Source organism: Haemorhous mexicanus, chromosome 4, assembly GCF_027477595.1.
Source record: "Haemorhous mexicanus isolate bHaeMex1 chromosome 4, bHaeMex1.pri, whole genome shotgun sequence".
NCBI classification, from domain to species: Eukaryota; Metazoa; Chordata; class Aves; order Passeriformes; family Fringillidae; genus Haemorhous; species Haemorhous mexicanus.
In genome coordinates, this window is record NC_082344.1 from 75,631,641 (window position 1) to 75,648,986 (window position 17,346).

Genomic DNA, 17,346 nt, shown 5'->3' on the forward strand with positions numbered 1-17,346 from the left:
ACTGAGGGGACCCCGGGCGCTGCCCTCAGCCGGGGAGGAGGAGGAGGGGGCAGGCCTTGGCCCGGCCCCGGAACGCTGCGGTCAGCGCAGCCGGAGCAGCTATGCCAGACACGCCGCCATTTCCCCCGGGCCGGCGGCGCCGCCCGGGGCAGCGAATTCCTCCGGCGAGGCCGGGGCTGCTGAAAGGAGGCCTGTTCTCAGGGCAGAGCCGCCCCTTGCCGCAGCACCCCCGAGGAACTGTGCTTCTTTCATGTCCCAAAAGCAGCAAGCCGGGGCTCGGGAGCGCCGTCACGGGCAGGGTCTGGCCCGACGTTCCCCGCATTCCTCCGCTGCTCGGGGCTGCCCTCGCCGCTGCTCCCGCTGCAGCGGCGGCTCTTCCAGGAAGGCGAGGAACAGCCGGAGCTGCTCCTGCCCCGAAGGCCGCCAGCTGTCCCCAGGGGCCGGGTGTGTGTGGGAGCAGAGCTCCAGCAGAGACAGCGAGCTGGGGGCGGGACAGGCAGAGCCCCGGCCCCGACTGTGGCTCCCATCCTCAGTCCTCTTGGACATCAGGGCCAGGAGATGTCACCTCAACCATCACAAGTCCAGCATTGACACCAATTTACCACGGCCTGGAAAGCTGCTGTACGGATGTGTGGGAATGTGTACACAGGGCTTGGAGCAGTCATAGAGCTCCCAGCAGAAGGGACGAGACCAGATGGCCATGGCACACCAGCACTGCTGCACTCCAGGGAGATGATGCTGGTCCCAGACCTGCTCCAGGGCTGCTCTCACCCACAGAGGGGCCACACAATCCATGGCTCGACAGCTGCCTGCCAGGTACAGAGGAGTCAGATCCCAGCCCAGGCAGGTTCCAAGCAGGTGGCAGAACACCATGAACACTGATAAGGTCCCTGGAGGCACAGCAAGCTCCTCCCCAGCTGCAGGGTTTCATGTGGGGACTGACAGGAGAAGCAAGGTCCCCACAGCCCAGCTTCCACCAGGGAAGGAGATGACACGGCCCTGGGGGCCGCTAGAAAAGTGCTTTATTTGAGTACAGAGAGGAACGGCTGCACCGCAAGTCACCCAAGCACAGGCCCCTCTCCTGGCCCCTTCCAGCCCTGCACAAGCTCTGTCCCTGCCTGGCCAGCACAGACACATCTCAGTCCTGCCCTCAGCTCCAGCTGGGTGGTCTCTGCTACTCGGTGACCTCGGGGACGACGCTCACCAGCAGGGTGTCATAGCCACGCCGCACCAGCAGGGCCAGGCTCTGCTGTGTCCTCACCGCCTCGTACACGTCCTCAGCACGTCTTGACACTGTCCCATTGATCTCCAGCACCACGTCCCCAGCCTTCAGCCCTGCCCTGAGGGGACAACACAGATAAAGCACACACAGGGTGAGGCAGACACTTGGCGTCATCATCCTCCAAGTGCAGCAGGAGCTGCGGCACCAGAGGTTCTACAGCTGCGCTTGGCCAGCAAGACAGCCAGCCTGGGAAAAGATCCCCTGGTGGTTTCTGCTCTAGAGCCCAAGCCCTGCTGCTCTAGAGCAAAACACATCCCACAGCTGCTCCCTCAGGCAGCCTAAGGCACAGGGCAGCACTTACTGGTGTGCCGGGGAGCCGATGATCACCTTGTGGATCAGCACGCCGTAGGAGATGTCAGGAAAGGTGGGGTCACGCAGCTTCAGCTCTGCCAGGATGCTGAAGAGAGAACAACAGCATCAAGGATGGAGCTGGAGGTAGAGCAGGGCTCCCACCCCACTCCCTGCAGCTGCACAGGGTTAGAGACCAGGCACAGAACCTCCCCTCTTGTGTCCCTGCACCCTGCTGAGCCACAGCTGCCAGCCCCAAACATCACCATCCTCCAGACAAAACGAGAGGATGAGAATCCAAATGGCACCAGGGAGAGCTGGAAACCCCTGGAGCAGCTGCCAGCTGCATCAGAGCTGTGGTGATGCACATCCCCATGTCACATCACCCTCCCCAGGGTCAGACCCGCCCCTCCTCTGCTGCAGTTTCACTTCTCTGCCCTAGCTGGGCAGGATACACAACACAAGCTGTGCCCCTCCTCCTGCCAGACATGTCAGCAGAGCCCTCCTCCTGAGCCTAGAGACTAAACAATCACAGTTTCTCACACTTTCCCACAGATTTTAGGACTTCTAAACCAAATTTAATCTCTCACAGCTCCTCTTTGGACTCTCCCCAACTGCTCCTCACCCGTCTTGACTGAAATCCAGAAGTGGATGCAACACTCCAGCTGGATCTCTCCAGTGACAGCATTCTTCCCTCTAACACTGCATCAGCTCCAAGCCCTGCAGACCCACACACTCAGTCTCTGCCCAGCTCTGCTCCTGTCAGGTCCCTGCTCAGCCAGTCAGGGCTCTCCACGTGGCTGTGGTCTCTGCTGAACTCTGCTGTCCCACAGCCCAGGGCAAGCTGCCATCCCTTCCCAATTTCACACAGCAAAGGTGGGAAGAGGCCTCTCAAGTTCATCTCACCTGACCCCCAGCAGGCTCAGTCAGGGCAGGCTGCTCTGGACTGTGTCCAGCTGGGATTTGAGGACCTCCAAGGACCCTCCAGGCAATGTGTGCCAGGCTCTGAGCACCCTCCTCACAGTAAAAAAAGAGATTTCTTGTGGACTCTCACACGTCTGTGCCCACTGCCTCTGATCTGGCCTGGGCACCACGAACAGAACAACGGGGTCTGGGCCTGAGCCTGTGCCCAACACAGAGCTTGTCCTTCCTGTGCCAGGGAAAGGTTTCCAGATGGAAAGGCTCAGGGTGCTGAGAGCAGTCACACGATTCCAAGGCAAGCAATCCCTTGTTGGGAGCCCTTCCTGCTGGGCACAAACAAGGCTGGCAGTCAGGTGCTTTCCCTGGACTGGCTTGGGGGCTCTGCGGAAGCTGGAGCCGCGTGCCCAGAGCTGTGTCCCAGGAATTTCACGCTGCTTCCTGACAGAGCCGGTCCCTGCAAGCATGGCCAGGGAAGCAGGAGGAGGCTGGGCTGGCCTCCCACATCCCTCGGGTTCTGCCGGCTACCAGCACCATCTGCTGGGCAACGGGGAACTCACCGGACCTTTAGGAGGGCAGAGCACAGCCCCAAAAGGTGTTTGCCCAGCACGGCACAGCACCAGCCCTGCAAGGCAGCTGAAGGTCCCTTAAATGTGGCTGCAAGAGCCAAAGAACCAGAGCAGGTGTTGTCCTTCTCCCAGAGGTGAGAGCACAGGTCCTGCTTGCTGGCATGGGCACTTCACAGAATTGTTTGGGTTGGAAAAGACTTCTAAGATCAAGTCCAACCACTCCCCCAGCTCTGCCAAGGCCAGCACTGGCCATGTCCCCAAGTGCCACATCCACAGGACTGTTAAATCCCCCCAGGGACGGAGATACCACCACTGCCCTAGGCAGATATGCCAGGGCTGGTCAGCACTTTCCAAGTACGAGATTTCCTAATATCCAACCTCAACCTCACCTGGCACAGCCTGAGGCAGTTTCCTCTAGTCCTGTCCCTTGTTCCCTTGGAGCACAGCCTGACCCCCACCTGGCTCCACCCTCCTATGGAGAGGTAGAGCACTTCTTGTCTGCTCAGAGTCTGCTACCAGTGTACAAACTTGCAAGTTTCCAAGCTACCCATGTGCCAGCCAGCATTGTAACCCCAACACAAAGATTTGAGAGTGAAAGCTTAAACTGTGGAGACAATCCTCCCAAAACCAGGCACTCTCAGTTAGTTGGGAAGATCCCATCACATTCCTGGCCCAACAGGACTGGCCTGTTGGCCCCTGAGCTCAGGACAGGTACCTGGGAGTGAGGGTCAGCATCATCACCCCAATGTACCGGCGCTTCGACTCTGCATTGCCAAACCAGGAACCTGTGGAGGGAAAGGACATGGAATGGCACAGCTGGAAAACAGAGATGTGCTCAGAACAGTGCCAGGCTGAGCCCTCACAGCCCTCAGGGCAGGCAGCATCCAGAGCCATTCCAAATCCCTGCAACAGCTCAGTCCAGTTCCCAGCACCAGCAGGAGCATTTTGCACCGTGACTTGGCTTCCCTGGCTTGTCAGATTTTTGACAGAGAATGTCCCTCCCCAGTGTCACAGAAAAAACAGACAGGGCAAGGCAGCAGCAGCACAGCTTTCCTGTGGCACCAGATGAGACCCCAAAGATTTCTGCTTTCCTGCCTTTCTCAGGAAGAAGGGTGCAGAGCCCAGAGTTTCCCTCTCTCATCCTCCTCCCCCAGAGTCCGAGCAGGGAGGTCCCCACTCACTCTTGCGCTGCTCCTCCTTCTGCAGGAACTTCCGCAGCCGGTCCGAGGGGATGGCAAAGGAGATGCCTGATGTCACCTTCATGGTGTTCACACCAATCACCTCGCCATCCTGCAGGGAAAGGGCATTGGGATCCCAGGGATCCCAGCACTGACCCAGCCTGGATCACTGTGGAGAGCAGGGGAACTACTGCACCAGCCCAGGGTCCTGCCTCTGTGCCCACCCCTTCCCAGGCTGCTGTCCCTGGGTCCTGCCTGACCCTGCCAAGGCTGAGTCTACAGGATGAGTCCATGCAGGCCCTGGCTCTGCCCTGCCAGCACCAGCCAGACCTCCTCTCCACCAAAGCCCCATCAGCTCCAGCTGCCTCAGATACTGCACAAGGTTCTCATGCCAGGCTTAGCCCTCCTCTCCCTCCTCTCTCCAGGAAGCCTCCCAGCACCCCCAGAGGGGCACAGCAAGGGGCACACAGCACATCCCTGCCCCAGCCAGCAAGGCGACAAGCAGCAGCACTCACCAGGTTGACGAGGGGGCCCCCAGAGTTCCCAAACTGCAGCAGAGGAGAGAGAGTGTGAGCAGACCACAAAAGCCTCATCCTGAGGCCGGTCCCAGGGTGACCAGCCAGACCCCCACGTTCCATGTGACCCCTCCCATGTCCCCATGTCCCTTACGTCGATGGCAGCGTCCGTCTGGATGTACTCCATGTCGCTGGCGGCCAGGCCCAGCTCGCGGCTGCCGCGCTGCGCCGAGCTGACGATGCCCGAGGTGATGGTGTTCTGCAGGGCAAAGGGGCTGCCCATGGCCACCACGAACTCGCCCTGCCTCACCTCGGCCGAGCGGCCCAGCGGCAGCGTGGGCAGCGGGTGCTGTGGGCAGCGGGACAAAGCGGGGTTGCGGTGTCATTTCATGGTTTACCCCAGAACCCGGAGGTTTCTCCCCTGAAGATTCCCTCCCAGGTGTGTCAATCACCCTTCCTTTCCCAACCCTGACCCCTGCCAAGCACTGTCTGTCAATCCTGGAATTCCAGAAGGGCACTGAGTGATTGGGAAGATTCAAAGGATGCCCTCTACCCCTGAAAGGCATTGGGCCATCCAGGTGTCCTTTGTCCCTTGAGACCTCCTCTCCCATACCTGCTTGGTGGGCTCCCTATCCCTTCCCTCCTCCCCTCCCCCAGGTAAAAGAGCGAGCAACCACGTGGTCAGGGAGTTCTGTTGGAGCTGTTGCTGGATTCAGAGGCCTGTGGGCCAGAATAAAAGCTCTGGATGGAAACCCTGTATCAGAACCAACTCCTTTCCTTCACCATCGCCTTAAAGCTTCTCCACAGAGGGAAACCTGAGGAGCGGCCCCTCCACGGGAGGAAGCTCCATCCCACCACCACCAGAGCTCCTGCATGCCTGGACTTGTCTCCACTTGCCCAGCTGCAACATCCAGCTAGCCAAAGGTGTCTCTGGGGTGAAACACCACAGTTGCTGCTACTTGGCTCAGCCACAGGGGCCAGACAAGCCAAGGCACATTCCTGTCGGAACCCAGAAAATTCCTATGAATCCCTGGAGGGCTCAAGCCCCTGCCCAGGGGGCTCAGAGACCTTGGCACAGAGCCCAAGACCCCTGTGCCTTTGATTTTGACCCATGGAGCAAATTACCAACCTTTATATGAAGAATTATAAATCAAGAAAGTCTAAGTAGAATAACAGTTTGTCACGGGGTGAAAAATAGATTTTTGGGGTTTTTAGAATGGGGGTTCAGGAGGCAAGATGGAGGAATCTGGGTGTGTCCAGTCTTTCTCTTTCTTCTTCTTGGCCTCCGTCTTCTGCTGTGATGGTGGCACTTTTGGATTGGTTTAGAGTAGAAGCTCACTGTCTAACACAGGTGATAGGTATTGGGAAGTTATGGTAAATAATGTACACGTAGTTTTTATTATAAAAAGATAACACTGCCCTGAGAGCAGTCAGTGTGCCTCAACCCAACCTGCCAGACAGACCTGGGTGAGTCAGAGAAAGAATGTTATAGATAAGAAATATTAAACAACCTTGAGAACGAGAACAGAAAAATCCTGACTCTTTCAACTACTGGGCTGGGAAAAGAGGCTTGGACATATCTCAGAGTCACTCTGCCCAACAGAGATTCTGAGACATCCCATCCACAATATTGGTACTACCAATAAAGCAGGACAGACAGAACGTCCCCACAGCCACCAGGACACCGTACTCACCTTGGGCTTGATCTTGATGGTGGCAATGTCAGCCACCTGGTCCACGTCCTGCACCACGGCGTCGTACATCTCGCCGCTGGCCAGCTTCACCCGCACGCGCCGCCGGTTGGCCACCACGTGGGCATTGGTGACAATCAGCCCGTCCGGGGACACCACAAAGCCAGAACCGTTGGAGATGGGCACCTCCCGGCCCAGGAAGGGGTGCCTGCAAGGAGGGCACGGGTCAGGAGTGGCAGGGATGGAGCTGGGAGGCAGCAGGGAGTAGCAAAATGGGGAATTCTTCCCTGTCCCAAGAGTCTGCAGAAATAAGGGAATGTGCACGAATGTGGAGGGAATCCAGCGCTTGTGCACAGCCACAAAGGTGCAATCCTACCGGGAACAGAAGCACGTGGGAGCAGGAGGGGCTGTGACCTGTGCAGGGACACATGGAGCCCAGCCTTGGAGCAGGTAACCAACACCTGAGAGGCAACAGGAAATGTTCCTGATAGCGGGAGCAGACCCACAACTCAGGGCCCTGGCCAAGCACCCCAACCTCTGCTGGTAGTCAGGTGAAGTTGAAATAAAGATTTTTGGAATTCACTTGGGTTAGCAATATGAATTAAGCATTTAAAGTTTAGCCTGTAGAATTATGTGTTGAATTTTAACCTTTTTACTTAAGAAACCTCTGCCATGGTACAAAGGGCACAGGAAAATGCAAATTTCTGAAATGACTGGAAAATGGGATGGAGCAGCAAGGCCAAAGCCCAACTGGTGGTGAATTATTGCCAGCGTGGGTCAGGAACCCAGAGAAGGAGCAGCACCAGCTGATGCCTCCTCACACAGTGAGGCAGCGAGGGTGACACTGCACACAGGTGACACCAAGCTGGAAGCAGCAGTCACCCAGCTGGTGAGGGCAGAGCTGCTGCACAGAGGTGCTCCGAGAGGCCGGAGGCATTGGATGGTGAGAACGTTAGAGAGCACAAAGGGAAATAAACACCGAGTGCTGCTCCCAGGCACAGGAATGGGGCAGCCGGGAAGGCAGCTCCGCCAGACGGCCCCGCAGGACATGGAAGTGGCAGCGGCGTGTGGCAGCCGCGTGTCGGTCCCTCCCGAGGCACTTTTGGGAGCTCTCCGGGACGGTTCAGGAGAGGCCAGGGCCACACTGCGCAGGGAGGAGGGAAATCCTTCCCGGGGACCTCCCGGTGCCGGTACCTGCCCACGATCTCCACGTAGACCAGCGCGGGCGCCGTTTTCTCCACCACGTCAGCGATGAAGTTGAAGGCGGCGCGGGGCGAGGTAGGCGGCGGGGCGGGCGGCGGGGCGGGCACGGCGGCGCTCAGCGGGGACCGGCGGCGCTCCCGGGCCCACAGCAGCACCAGCGCCGCCGCCCCTGCGCCCACCGCCGCTGCCAGAGACCGGCCCCAGGCGGACGGCGGCGGGTGATAGGAAGGAGGAGGAGGAGGAGGGGTAGGGGGCGGTGGCGGCTCGGCGGTCCCGGTGAGCGCTCGGCACCAGCGCTGTACACCCGGTGGCACCGGGATACACCGGATCCGCACCCTCCGTGCCGCTGCCGCCATGCTGCCGAAAGGAAACCACGCCCCTCCGGGGCGGGCCCGAGCCGTGGGGCACTACGGGAGTTGTAGTGTAGAAGCGGGGGTCCGCCCGAAGCTGTCCTCCGCCGCGGAGCACACCGGGAGCTGTAGTTCCGAGACCGGGCCTGCCGGAAGCGCGTCCTCCCGCGGGGCACGCCGGGAGTTGTAGTCCCATTGGGAGCTACCGTCCCACCACCAGCGGGATGCGCCGATAACCGCCGCGACAGCGAAGCAGGGAAGCCCCATTGTTAGAGCCGCTCACCCGGTCTGCCGGAGTTACCGAGGACCGCGATCGGGGCGAGAGTGCTGCGGCGGCGCGGTGCGGACCAGGAAGGCGGCGCGTTCCCAGCGTGCCCCGGCGCGGGCCAGGCGCGCGGCCGCGGGCAAGATGGCGGCGGGTGCGGGGCGGCCGTGAGGCGCCGGTACGGCGGGGATGGAACCGCCCGCGGCCCCGGGCCCCGAGCGGCTCTTCGACTCGCACCGGTGAGCGCGCGCCTGGGGCCGCGCGGTGGGAACTCCCGGGAGAGCCGCGGGAGAACCGCGGGAACCCTGGGCGGGGGTCGCGGGGCAACGGAGGGCGGGGGTGTCTCACCAAAGCCCCGTGAGGAAGGTCGGGGTGACCCGTGGGGGGACCGGGGAGGCTCCGGGGTGGTCCCGAAGTGGGTTGGGAGACTTGCCGGGGGAAGCACGCTGAGCGGCGGCTGCGGGGCGGGTGCTGGGGATCGTCCCGGCCACGCTCAGGCCGCTCTCTGCTCCTGCAGGTTCCCGACCGATGGGTTCCTGCTCCTGGCCCTGCTGCTCTACGCCCCCGTGGGGCTCTGCCTGCTCGTCCTGCGCGTCTTCATCGGCGTCCACGTGTTCCTGGTCAGCTGCGCCCTGCCCGACAGCGTCGTGCGCCGGTGTGTGACCTCGGGGGGCTCCGGGGTGCTGCTGCCCCGGGTGGGTGTGGGTTGATGGCAGGGCTGCCCCGACCCCTGCGTGTCCCGAGCCGTGGGGGCTTGGCTCAGGAAGGAAATCTGTCTTCAGGAGCCTTGGAGGTGTTTCCTCTGCCAAGCCCGGTGCTGGCAGCCGCCTCTGGAGTGCTCAGGGACTGGATCAGCTTGATGTGCTGCTCAGGAGCTCTGTGGGCACTTGCTGCCCTCATCCCAGTCCCAACCCCACACCAATTCCTGCACTAGACGTGTCATTTCCATTTGGTGCCAGTGTCATTTGTCCAGCCGGCAGAATTCCTGTGTGGTTGCCTGTTGGACATGTCACCTAGCAGCGTTTTGGAGGGCAGGACTTGAGGAAGCTCCGTGTTCCCCTGGCAGGTTCATTGTCCGTGTGATGTGCTCCGTGCTGGGGCTGCTGGTGCGTCAGAGCGACCCTCGGCTGCGCGGGGCCGGCGCCAGGGTCTTCATTGCCAACCACATCACCCCCTTCGACCACAACGTCGTCAGCCTGCTCACCTCCTGTAACACGGTGAGGGCACGGCCGCGGCTCCTCCCCGAGGGCGGGACACGGGCAGCTCTGCCCCATTTGGTGTTGCAGTGGGATCAGTGGAAGGCGGCCTAAAGCCCACTCAGTGCCACCCTTTGCCATGGACAGGGGCACCTTCTATCAGCTCAAGTGGCTCCAAGTCCTATCCAGTCTGGCCTTGGACACTTCCAGGGATCCAGGGGTAGCTACAGTTTCTCTGGGCAACCTCACCGCTCTCACACCCAAAAATTTCCTCCTAATAGCCAGCCTAAATTGCTCCTCTTTCAGTTGTCATCATTAATCCTTGTCCTGTCGCTCCAGTTTCTGGCACAGATTCCCTCTCCAGCTTCCCTCTAGGTTCTTTCAGATGCTGGAAAGTTTCATCTCCAGATCTGATTTATTAACTCAGGGTGTTCATCTTGAGGTGTTTTTTGTGGCTCAGTGTCACTCTTGGGCTCTGCATGAAAAAGTGGAGCAGGGTGAGGAGCAGCAGGAGTTGTTCCAGTGGGGTTTGATTTTGGTGGAAGAGGGAACAGACCCCGGCAGCTGCTTCCTTCTCTGGCCTTTTGGAGAAGGGAGCAGGGCTGGTTGTGGGGTTTTCCCCCAGCACTGGGTGGGCAGTTTTGGGGGTGCATGGAGGGTGCTGAGGGAGCTGTGTGTCAGTGGTGCTTGGGCAGTTCTGGGCTGTCCCTGCTCTCCTGTAAAATTCTTTGTGTGTGGAGTTCCTGAGTCAGCAGGCTCTGGGTGGCTCCTTTGTCCTGCACAGCCATTGATTTACCCCTGGCCTGGAGAGAGGGGACTCCTGGGAGTAGAGTGTGTCCTGCCAAGTGTGTCAGGGACTGCTGGAGAGAACACTGGGGACACAGGGGGCTGGGAGTGCATGCGTCTGCACAGTCTGAACTGATGATTTGGAATCCATTTCCTGTGGAACTGGGGCTGGAGCAGGGGCTGAGGCCTGGCAGTAACATGTTCTCAGCCACTGTCAACACCGGTCACTCTCAGTCCCAGAGGGGATTTTGCTAATGAGCAGCAACTTTGTCACCTCTGTAGGTTGGCCTGGAGGGGCAGGAGGGCGTGGAAGGGTGGGCAGGGCGGGGTTTCCTGCTCACTGCTGTTCTCCCTGCAGCCTGCCCTGAGCGGTGCCCCAGGGTTCATCTGCTGGTCCCGGGGCTTCATGGAGCTGGGAGTGACGGGCAGCCGGGCAGAGCTGGTGGATTCCCTGAAGGAATACTCGGCCCAGCAAGGGAACCCCCCCCTGCTGCTGTTCCCAGAGGAGGCTGCCACCAACGGCAGGGCCGGGCTGCTCCGCTTCAGGTGACTTCCCCCAGCAGGGGGTGGGAATTCCTGCAGCAGGGTGGTGTAGCTGCATTTCTCTTCACAGAGAAAAGCAAGGCACAATTCTTCCCAAGAATATTCTTATCATTTGCTGTGCCTGTGCTTGTGCAAAAGTAGAATGCAATATGGGGATTGTTTACTCAAAGTGATGGTGTTTTATTTCCTTGGCTTATCAGGGCCAGGTGTGTGTGTGTGTGTCAGGACTGTTGGCTGACAGTCACGAGATTCTGTGCAGTTGTGTGCAGGGTTGAGTGCTTGGCAGATTCAGTTTAGCTGTCATGTAACAGTGTAATATAGTATAATGAAGTAATTAATTAGCCTTCTGATAAGATGGAGTCAGAGGCATCATTCTCTCTGCCACTGCAAATTTGATAGGGTGGCTGGGAATGGCTCTGCTGTATGGTGACAAAATGGCTTCAGGTGGCTCCTGGGTCATTCACTGCAGAATTCCTCCCTTCCAGCTCCTGGCCCTTCTCCATCCTGGATGAGGTCCAGCCCGTTGCCCTGCAGGTCCGGAGGCCGTTGGTGGCTGTGGTGAGTGGTGGGCACAGGGACAGGGTGTGGGGTGGGAACAGCTTTTCTTTCTGCTTTAGAGCCTGTGGTGTGGCCTGGCCTCGTGTCCTGGCACCCTGGAACCAGCTGCTCAGGGCTAACACAGTTCCCAGTGCCTTTCCTGGGAACTGACCCCTGCTTACACTGGCCAATGTGACAGATGTTTGGTGGCCCAGCTGGCTGGCACTGTGCCTCTGGCTTCCATGGCCAGTCTGCTTTGCTCTTGCTGAGTTCCCTGCTGTGAAAGACCAGCTGCAGGCAGCCCTCGTGCCAGAGGTCATGCAGGGCTCTGGAGGCTCCTGAGCTGCTGTCCCTGGCACAGACACAGGACATGGTGCAGGAGCAGCCCCACACAAGGGATAAAGTCCATGAGGGCAATGGCACTGCTTTGTTGAATTTCTTATTTTTGATATTTATAATTTATGATCTGGTGACTACAGAGAGCTACCAGGCTGTCACTCATGGGTCTGGTGTTTCTGTGGCAAAGGAACCCCTGGCAGGGTGAGGAGTCACCTGGATGTGTGCAGGGATGGGAACTGCAGGAATATTTGGCAGAGCTTTGGTCAGCCCTGGCAGGCCAGAGGTGCTGAGACAGAGTTGAGGCAGGCCACAGGGTGGGTGAAGATGCAGTTTTCAAACAGTAAGTTACATTTTGAATGACTCCTCCAGAGAAGTGGAAGAGTTTTTTCTGTTCTGGACAGTTTATAAGGAATATCTTAAGCTTTTATGGGTTTGGTTCCTTTGAGAAATTCTGAGATGTGACAAGCTGTGTGTCTGTCTGTGCATGCCTTCCCTCCTGCATGTCAGGGAGCACAGCAGGTCTGTGTGGAGGTGCTGGTTACAGTCACTTCTTGGCTCAAATTTTACCTTCAGAGTCTGAGCAGGACTTTGTGCTTCCTGCACATTGGCTGAGTAAATCCTGGTGGATTGCTGGGGTGATTTTAAACCATCAGAAACTGGAAGGATTGGAGATGTGATATTTGGAATGGATCAATTGGTGTTTTATAGAAAATTTTCTTATGTAATTGTGTAATGTATATTAGGCGCTGGGTTGGGCCAAACACCAAATTTGGGGTTAAGAAATAATTTTCTCCAGCTCCAGTTGCATGGAGTGTTGCAGGAGGGTGTTGTTCTGTGGCACAGGCAGTGTAACTGAAATCTGGCTGTGGACATTACTCCAGGCATTTGGGTTTAGGGTTCTGAGGTTCTGTTTATCCAGATGAGGCTTCTCTGTTCATCTTGTGCCTGGGCTTTCAGGGCTTTTCTCATTTACAGCTCCTCTTCCCAGGCAAAGCCTGTCTGAGAACCACAGAATTGTTTGGAAAATCCCTCTGAGCCCATCAAGTCCCACCATTCCACAACAATGCCAAGGCCACCACTGGCCATGTCCCCAAGTGCCACATCCACAGGGCTGTTAAATCCCCCCAGAGATGGGGACTTCTCCCTGCCCTGGGCAGCTGTGCCAGGGCTGGACAGCCCTTTTAAGGAGGAATTTTCCCAATATCCAACCTCAGCCTCCCCTGGCACAACCTGAGGCTGTTTCTTCTTGTGCTGTTCCCTGGGAGAGCTTCCAGGAGTTGGGACATCACAGAGAGGCTGTTGCCACCAGAATGGGGGAGGATTGTTCATGGTTCTGAGGAAGCATTAGTAGGATTTTAGGCATTTTTGTAGCTTTTTGAAGGGACAGACTGGTAGGGAATGGGGGAACACTGAGGGAAAGTCTTGCTGCTGTCTTAGTGGGAGGAAAGTGAAAACTGGTGATGACCAGTGAGGGTGAAGCTGCCCTGGGGCTTGCACTGACTTTGCTGTTGCCCCTTTCCCACTCCTCCATCCACAGCTCAGGTGTGCTGTACCCACCTCCCTCCCCCCTGCTCCTGTCCCATGGCTGGGATCTCACTGTGCTCTCTTCCCCAGAGCGTGGCTGACTCCTCCTGGATCACGGAGCTGCTCTGGACCTTCTTCGTTCCCTTCACAGTTTATCAAGTAAGGTACTACGTCTCTCTCTTCTGTTTGGGGCAGGGTTGGGGGTGGGCAGGGCTGTGGTGTCACCGTGGCTCTGAGAGCTCGCTCCCTGGGTGCCTCAGCAGGGCTGGGCTCAGCACTTTCCGGGCCTGGTCGTGTCCAGCTCCTGACGTGTGGAGAGGGCTCCTGGTTCCTGTTGGGGAAGGAGAGGACTCTCAGTCTCTCCAGGTGTTCAGTTCAGGTTTCCAGGGGTATTTTTGAAGCTGCTCAGCCCAGCAGTGCTGGCCCCCAGTGTCTCTGTGTGTCCCTACAGACCCTTGGGAGTGGGGTGGTCCAGAGCCCTGCCCAGACTGGCTGAGTAATGAGGGCAGTGGAAAGGACTGGGAATCAAATGTAGGGCTTGGTGCATTTCAGCAAAGAAAAGCCTTTCCCTGGTTGTATCTGCCTGAATTCTGGGTGACCTGTTTCCTCCTTCCATGTAAATGGCCCCAGATCCTCTTTAAGGCCTTTCTGGGAACTGCAGCTCCCTCGTGTCACACCTGAGCTCCAGCGAGCCAGTCCTGTCTCCCGCCACATCCTGCATTTGGGAGTGCCTGTTGGCTTTTGCTGCTCCTCTGGGGAAAGCTGTGGGCTGAGCAGGCAGCCTGGAGGTGGGGATGGCATGGCTGCCCCTGGCAGGGTGTCCCCAGGGGCTGCTCCCAGCAGGGTGGCTCCATGTGCTGCTGTCCCCTCTCAGGTGGTTGCCGTCTGTCCCCAGACGAGCGGACGAGCGGAGTGAGGACTTTGCGCTCCGAGTTCAGGAGGTAGGAAGGTGGGCTGGGACAGGGATCTGTGGGACTGCTGCACTTTGGGGTGGGCACAGAGGAGAGCAGGCTGCAGGCAGAGGTGCAGAGGGCATTTCTGGATGTGTGTGTGTGATGGGAGCTCTGGTACATCGTTGGGTTTTGGGGTTTCTTTTTGTTAAGGTTGGGACTGAAAGTGTTCCCTCTAGGTTCTTTCAGATGCTGGAAAGTTTCATCTCCAGATCTGATTTATTAACTCAGGCTGTTCAACTTGAGGTGTTTTCTGTGGCTCAGAGTCACTCTTGGGCTCTGCATGAAAAAGTGGAGCAGCAGGAGTTGTTTCAGTGGGGGTTGATTTTGGGCAGACCCCAGCAGCTGCTTCCTTCTCTGGCCTTCTGGAGAAGGGAGCAGGGCTGGTTGTGGGATTTCCCCAGCACTGGGTGGGCAGTTTTGGGGGTGCATGGAGGGTGCTGAGGGAGCTGTAGATGTTATTTTGTGTTTAGACTTAGATGTTTTTTTTTTTTAATTTATGTTATAGTTTTATAAGTAGTGAGTTTTGTAGAATTTTATTAATAAGTTATAAAATGGATATGTATTTATTTTTACAAGTTTTTTTAAAAGAAAAACTAATTAAGAAATTACACTTTATTTTTATCTTAATAATTAACTGCTTGTGTTTTGTAATGTGGACTTTTTTAATTATAAAATACTACTTAAACTTATGAAGAAGGACTAGTTTTTGTTTTAAAACTTTTATTTTGCTATTTATTATATTCTAAAGCTTTAAACTCTTAAATTTTTTACTACATGATATTACACACTTCTCATCAAACTACACACTCATTATCTTAGTTCTATTATTTAATTTTAGAAGCTTTCTCTATGGCCTCAGGTCAGATGCAGTGTTCTCTTGGGGGCTAGAGTCTGTCAGCACAAAAACTCTAAAATTCTCAGCATCTAGGACTCCAACAGAACATGTTTATTCCCTTGCAAGACCTCAGTTATTTCATGACCCCACATTGAGCCTTTCTGCAGCTGTCAGGGCTTTTCCCATCAAGTTCAAACCTTTCATCCCCTTTTTATAACACCACAAATCATACAAAGCAATTGTTCCTCCACCCTGCCCGTATGTGCTGGGTATTTGACAGCTCCAGACATCTCATACCTCCTTGTCAGCCTGTTTTGGCAGGATGATATTGCAATTCCTGATCTTTCTTGTGCCCTCTGCAACACTGCAATGCATCCCAGAGGCCCTGGAGAAATCAGTTCCCAGCCCTCTTGCCCTCAGCATGGCTCCATGTAGCCCTGGCATGCTCCCCAGCCTGGAGGGGCTGTGTGTGCTGTGTGGTTTTTGTGTGACTGCTCTGTGTTCCACAGCTCTTGGCCGTGGAGCTGGGTGTGGTATCCACACGGATCACCGCTGCCGACAGGAGCGAGCACATGAAGAGGCTGAGGCACACGGCACAAAGGCTGCCCTTTGCCCCAGGTGGGGATCCTGGCTACAGAACCTCAGCCTGGGCTCTGCTTTGGGGGAGTCTCTGTCTGCTTTCAGTGACAAACTCACCCTGTGCCTGCTGTCCTTTCTCCTGCAGCCTCGAGCCAGCGCCCGGCAGCCCGGCCCAGGGTGCCCCCCAGCCTGCCCGGGGGTGCTCCTGAGGACGTGAGGGTTGTGGTCATGGCACAGCAGGTCAAGGAGGTGCTGCCTCACGTGCCCTTGGAGGTCATCAGGACAGACCTGGGTGAGCAGGGGTGGCAGCAGGGGTGTGGGGCACCTTCAGTGCACTGAAAGAAGAAACCTTGTCCCCGCTGCACTGGTACACACTGGCAGCCAGGATGGAGCATCCTGATCTCTAATGGCTCCCTTTGTCCCCACAGTCCAAACCAACTGTGTGGATACCACCATTGCCAACTTGCTGGAGGGGAGAGTTCCCTTCTTCCCTGAGAGTAAAGAGGCTGGAGACCTGCCTGCCCCATCTACCTCCCAGGCTGCAGCTGCTTCTGGCATCCAGGGCTCTGTGGCTGCGCCTTCTTCCAAGGTACTTTGGGCTTGTGTCTCCCTGCTCTGCTGGCTTTGTCTTCAGGACTAGCCAGGGGCATGGAGCACCAGCCAGCTCCTTGCAGAGCCACCAAGGAGGCCCCTGCTTCATCTGTGTCCTGATGGCTCCTGTGCTTTCCCTTCCAGCCGGCTACAAAGCAATTTGCAAAGTCCCCTGTGGAGCGTCACCTGTCCCTGCAGGAGAGGAAACGAGCCTTGTACGACTATGCCAGGAGGTGAGAGCCCCTCGTGTCAGGACCACACAAAATCTCCCCCTGCTCAAGCCCCCAGAAGGCAGCCCCAGCAGCACCCAAGGTGCCCCAGGCACTGGGTTCTCCATGTCTGGCTGACAGGAGCCCCCATGGGACTGGGTTTCTTTGGGGTCCCACTGGCACTGTGGCACTCTCAGTGTGGGCAGGACGTTCCTGTTTGGGACCAAGGACAGCTCCCTTAATGCTCCTTGGTGTGAGGGCACAGGCAGTGAGTTTGATCTCTCTGCAGGCTTTTTGTGAGGCAAATCCTGGCCAGATCTGGTGTGTGGGTCTTGGTTTAGGAAGACACAGAAAGCTGAGGATGTGTTTGAGGGGAAGTTGAGTGTGCCTGGGCTTGCTGGGCACTGGGTGGCTGCAGTGGTGCTGAGGGAACCGTCCTGTTGGGAATCCCTGACTGGGACACCTGGCTGGGATCTGCTGAGGCACAGAGGGTGGTCTTGGGTGACCATGAGCTGCTGTGGGCAGCCCTGGCAGCCCGTGCCCCTCCCAGAGCAGCTCCTGCTCCTTCACCCGTTCCCCTGGGCTCCAGGTGAGCTTGGGATGAAACGGTCCGAGCAGAGCCATCCCGGCCCTGGGCTGCTGCAGTGTCCCCGGTCCCCCGGGGCTGCTTCCTGGCCAGGCGGGCGATCCCCGGGTGGGTCTGCGGGAGGCCCCTCCGGTGGTCCCAGCCCCGCGGTGTCTGAGGGAGGGCGCTCTCTCCCGCAGGCGGTTCGCTGAGAAGCACGGCGCGGCAAGGGCCGGCGGCAGCCCCTGAGCGGGCCGGACCGGGCCGGTGGCATCCCCTGACCGGAGCTCCGGGCCGGGCCGGTGGCACCGGGAGCGCGCGGGCCCCGCTCGGGCGGGACGGGACGGGCGGGGCGGGGGCGTCCCCTGGCGGCGGAAATAAACGGCGGCAGCGTCCGGCGCGGCTCGGGCTGTGCGGGCACCGGGGCGAG

General features: G+C 57.9%; 2 protein-coding genes across 2 annotated transcripts; one reads left to right on the forward strand and one right to left on the reverse strand.

Annotated features, from left to right (window-relative positions):
- Nucleotides 1–1,005: 1,005 nt before the first annotated feature.
- HTRA2 (HtrA serine peptidase 2) lies at nucleotides 1,006–8,040 on the reverse strand. Its single transcript, XM_059845481.1, has 8 exons — nucleotides 7,636–8,040; nucleotides 6,445–6,649; nucleotides 4,905–5,099; nucleotides 4,751–4,783; nucleotides 4,239–4,347; nucleotides 3,773–3,842; nucleotides 1,584–1,679; nucleotides 1,006–1,340 (listed from the first exon to the last, which is right to left on the reverse strand). Exons 1-8 carry the CDS (start codon nucleotides 7,998–8,000, stop codon nucleotides 1,175–1,177), a joined length of 1,239 nt encoding a protein of 412 aa, XP_059701464.1. The 5' UTR covers nucleotides 8,001–8,040; the 3' UTR covers nucleotides 1,006–1,174.
- A 311-nt stretch (nucleotides 8,041–8,351) lies between these two features.
- Nucleotides 8,352–17,311, forward strand: AUP1 (AUP1 lipid droplet regulating VLDL assembly factor). Its single transcript, XM_059845480.1, has 12 exons — nucleotides 8,352–8,498; nucleotides 8,777–8,914; nucleotides 9,326–9,476; nucleotides 10,600–10,787; nucleotides 11,270–11,342; nucleotides 13,275–13,348; nucleotides 14,059–14,125; nucleotides 15,482–15,590; nucleotides 15,697–15,843; nucleotides 15,980–16,140; nucleotides 16,287–16,375; nucleotides 17,117–17,311. Exons 1-12 carry the CDS (start codon nucleotides 8,449–8,451, stop codon nucleotides 17,163–17,165), a joined length of 1,296 nt encoding a protein of 431 aa, XP_059701463.1. The 5' UTR covers nucleotides 8,352–8,448; the 3' UTR covers nucleotides 17,166–17,311.
- The last annotated feature ends 35 nt before the right edge of the window (nucleotides 17,312–17,346 follow it).

Coding starts and splice junctions, on each gene's coding strand:
- HTRA2 (XM_059845481.1), bottom strand. CDS start 8,000: ATGGCGGCAGCGGCACGGAGGGTGCGGATCCGGTGTATCCCGGTGCCA. Junction 5,100..6,444: donor CCATCAAGATCAAGCCCAAG/GTGAGTACGGTG, acceptor CGCTGCCCACAG/CACCCGCTGCCCACGCTGCC. Junction 1,341..1,583: donor ATCGGCTCCCCGGCACACCA/GTAAGTGCTGCC, acceptor TTGTCCCCTCAG/GGCAGGGCTGAAGGCTGGGG.
- AUP1 (XM_059845480.1), top strand. CDS start 8,449: ATGGAACCGCCCGCGGCCCCGGGCCCCGAGCGGCTCTTCGACTCGCAC. Junction 11,343..13,274: donor GGAGGCCGTTGGTGGCTGTG/GTGAGTGGTGGG, acceptor TCTCTTCCCCAG/AGCGTGGCTGACTCCTCCTG. Junction 16,376..17,116: donor TTGTACGACTATGCCAGGAG/GTGAGAGCCCCT, acceptor TCTCTCCCGCAG/GCGGTTCGCTGAGAAGCACG.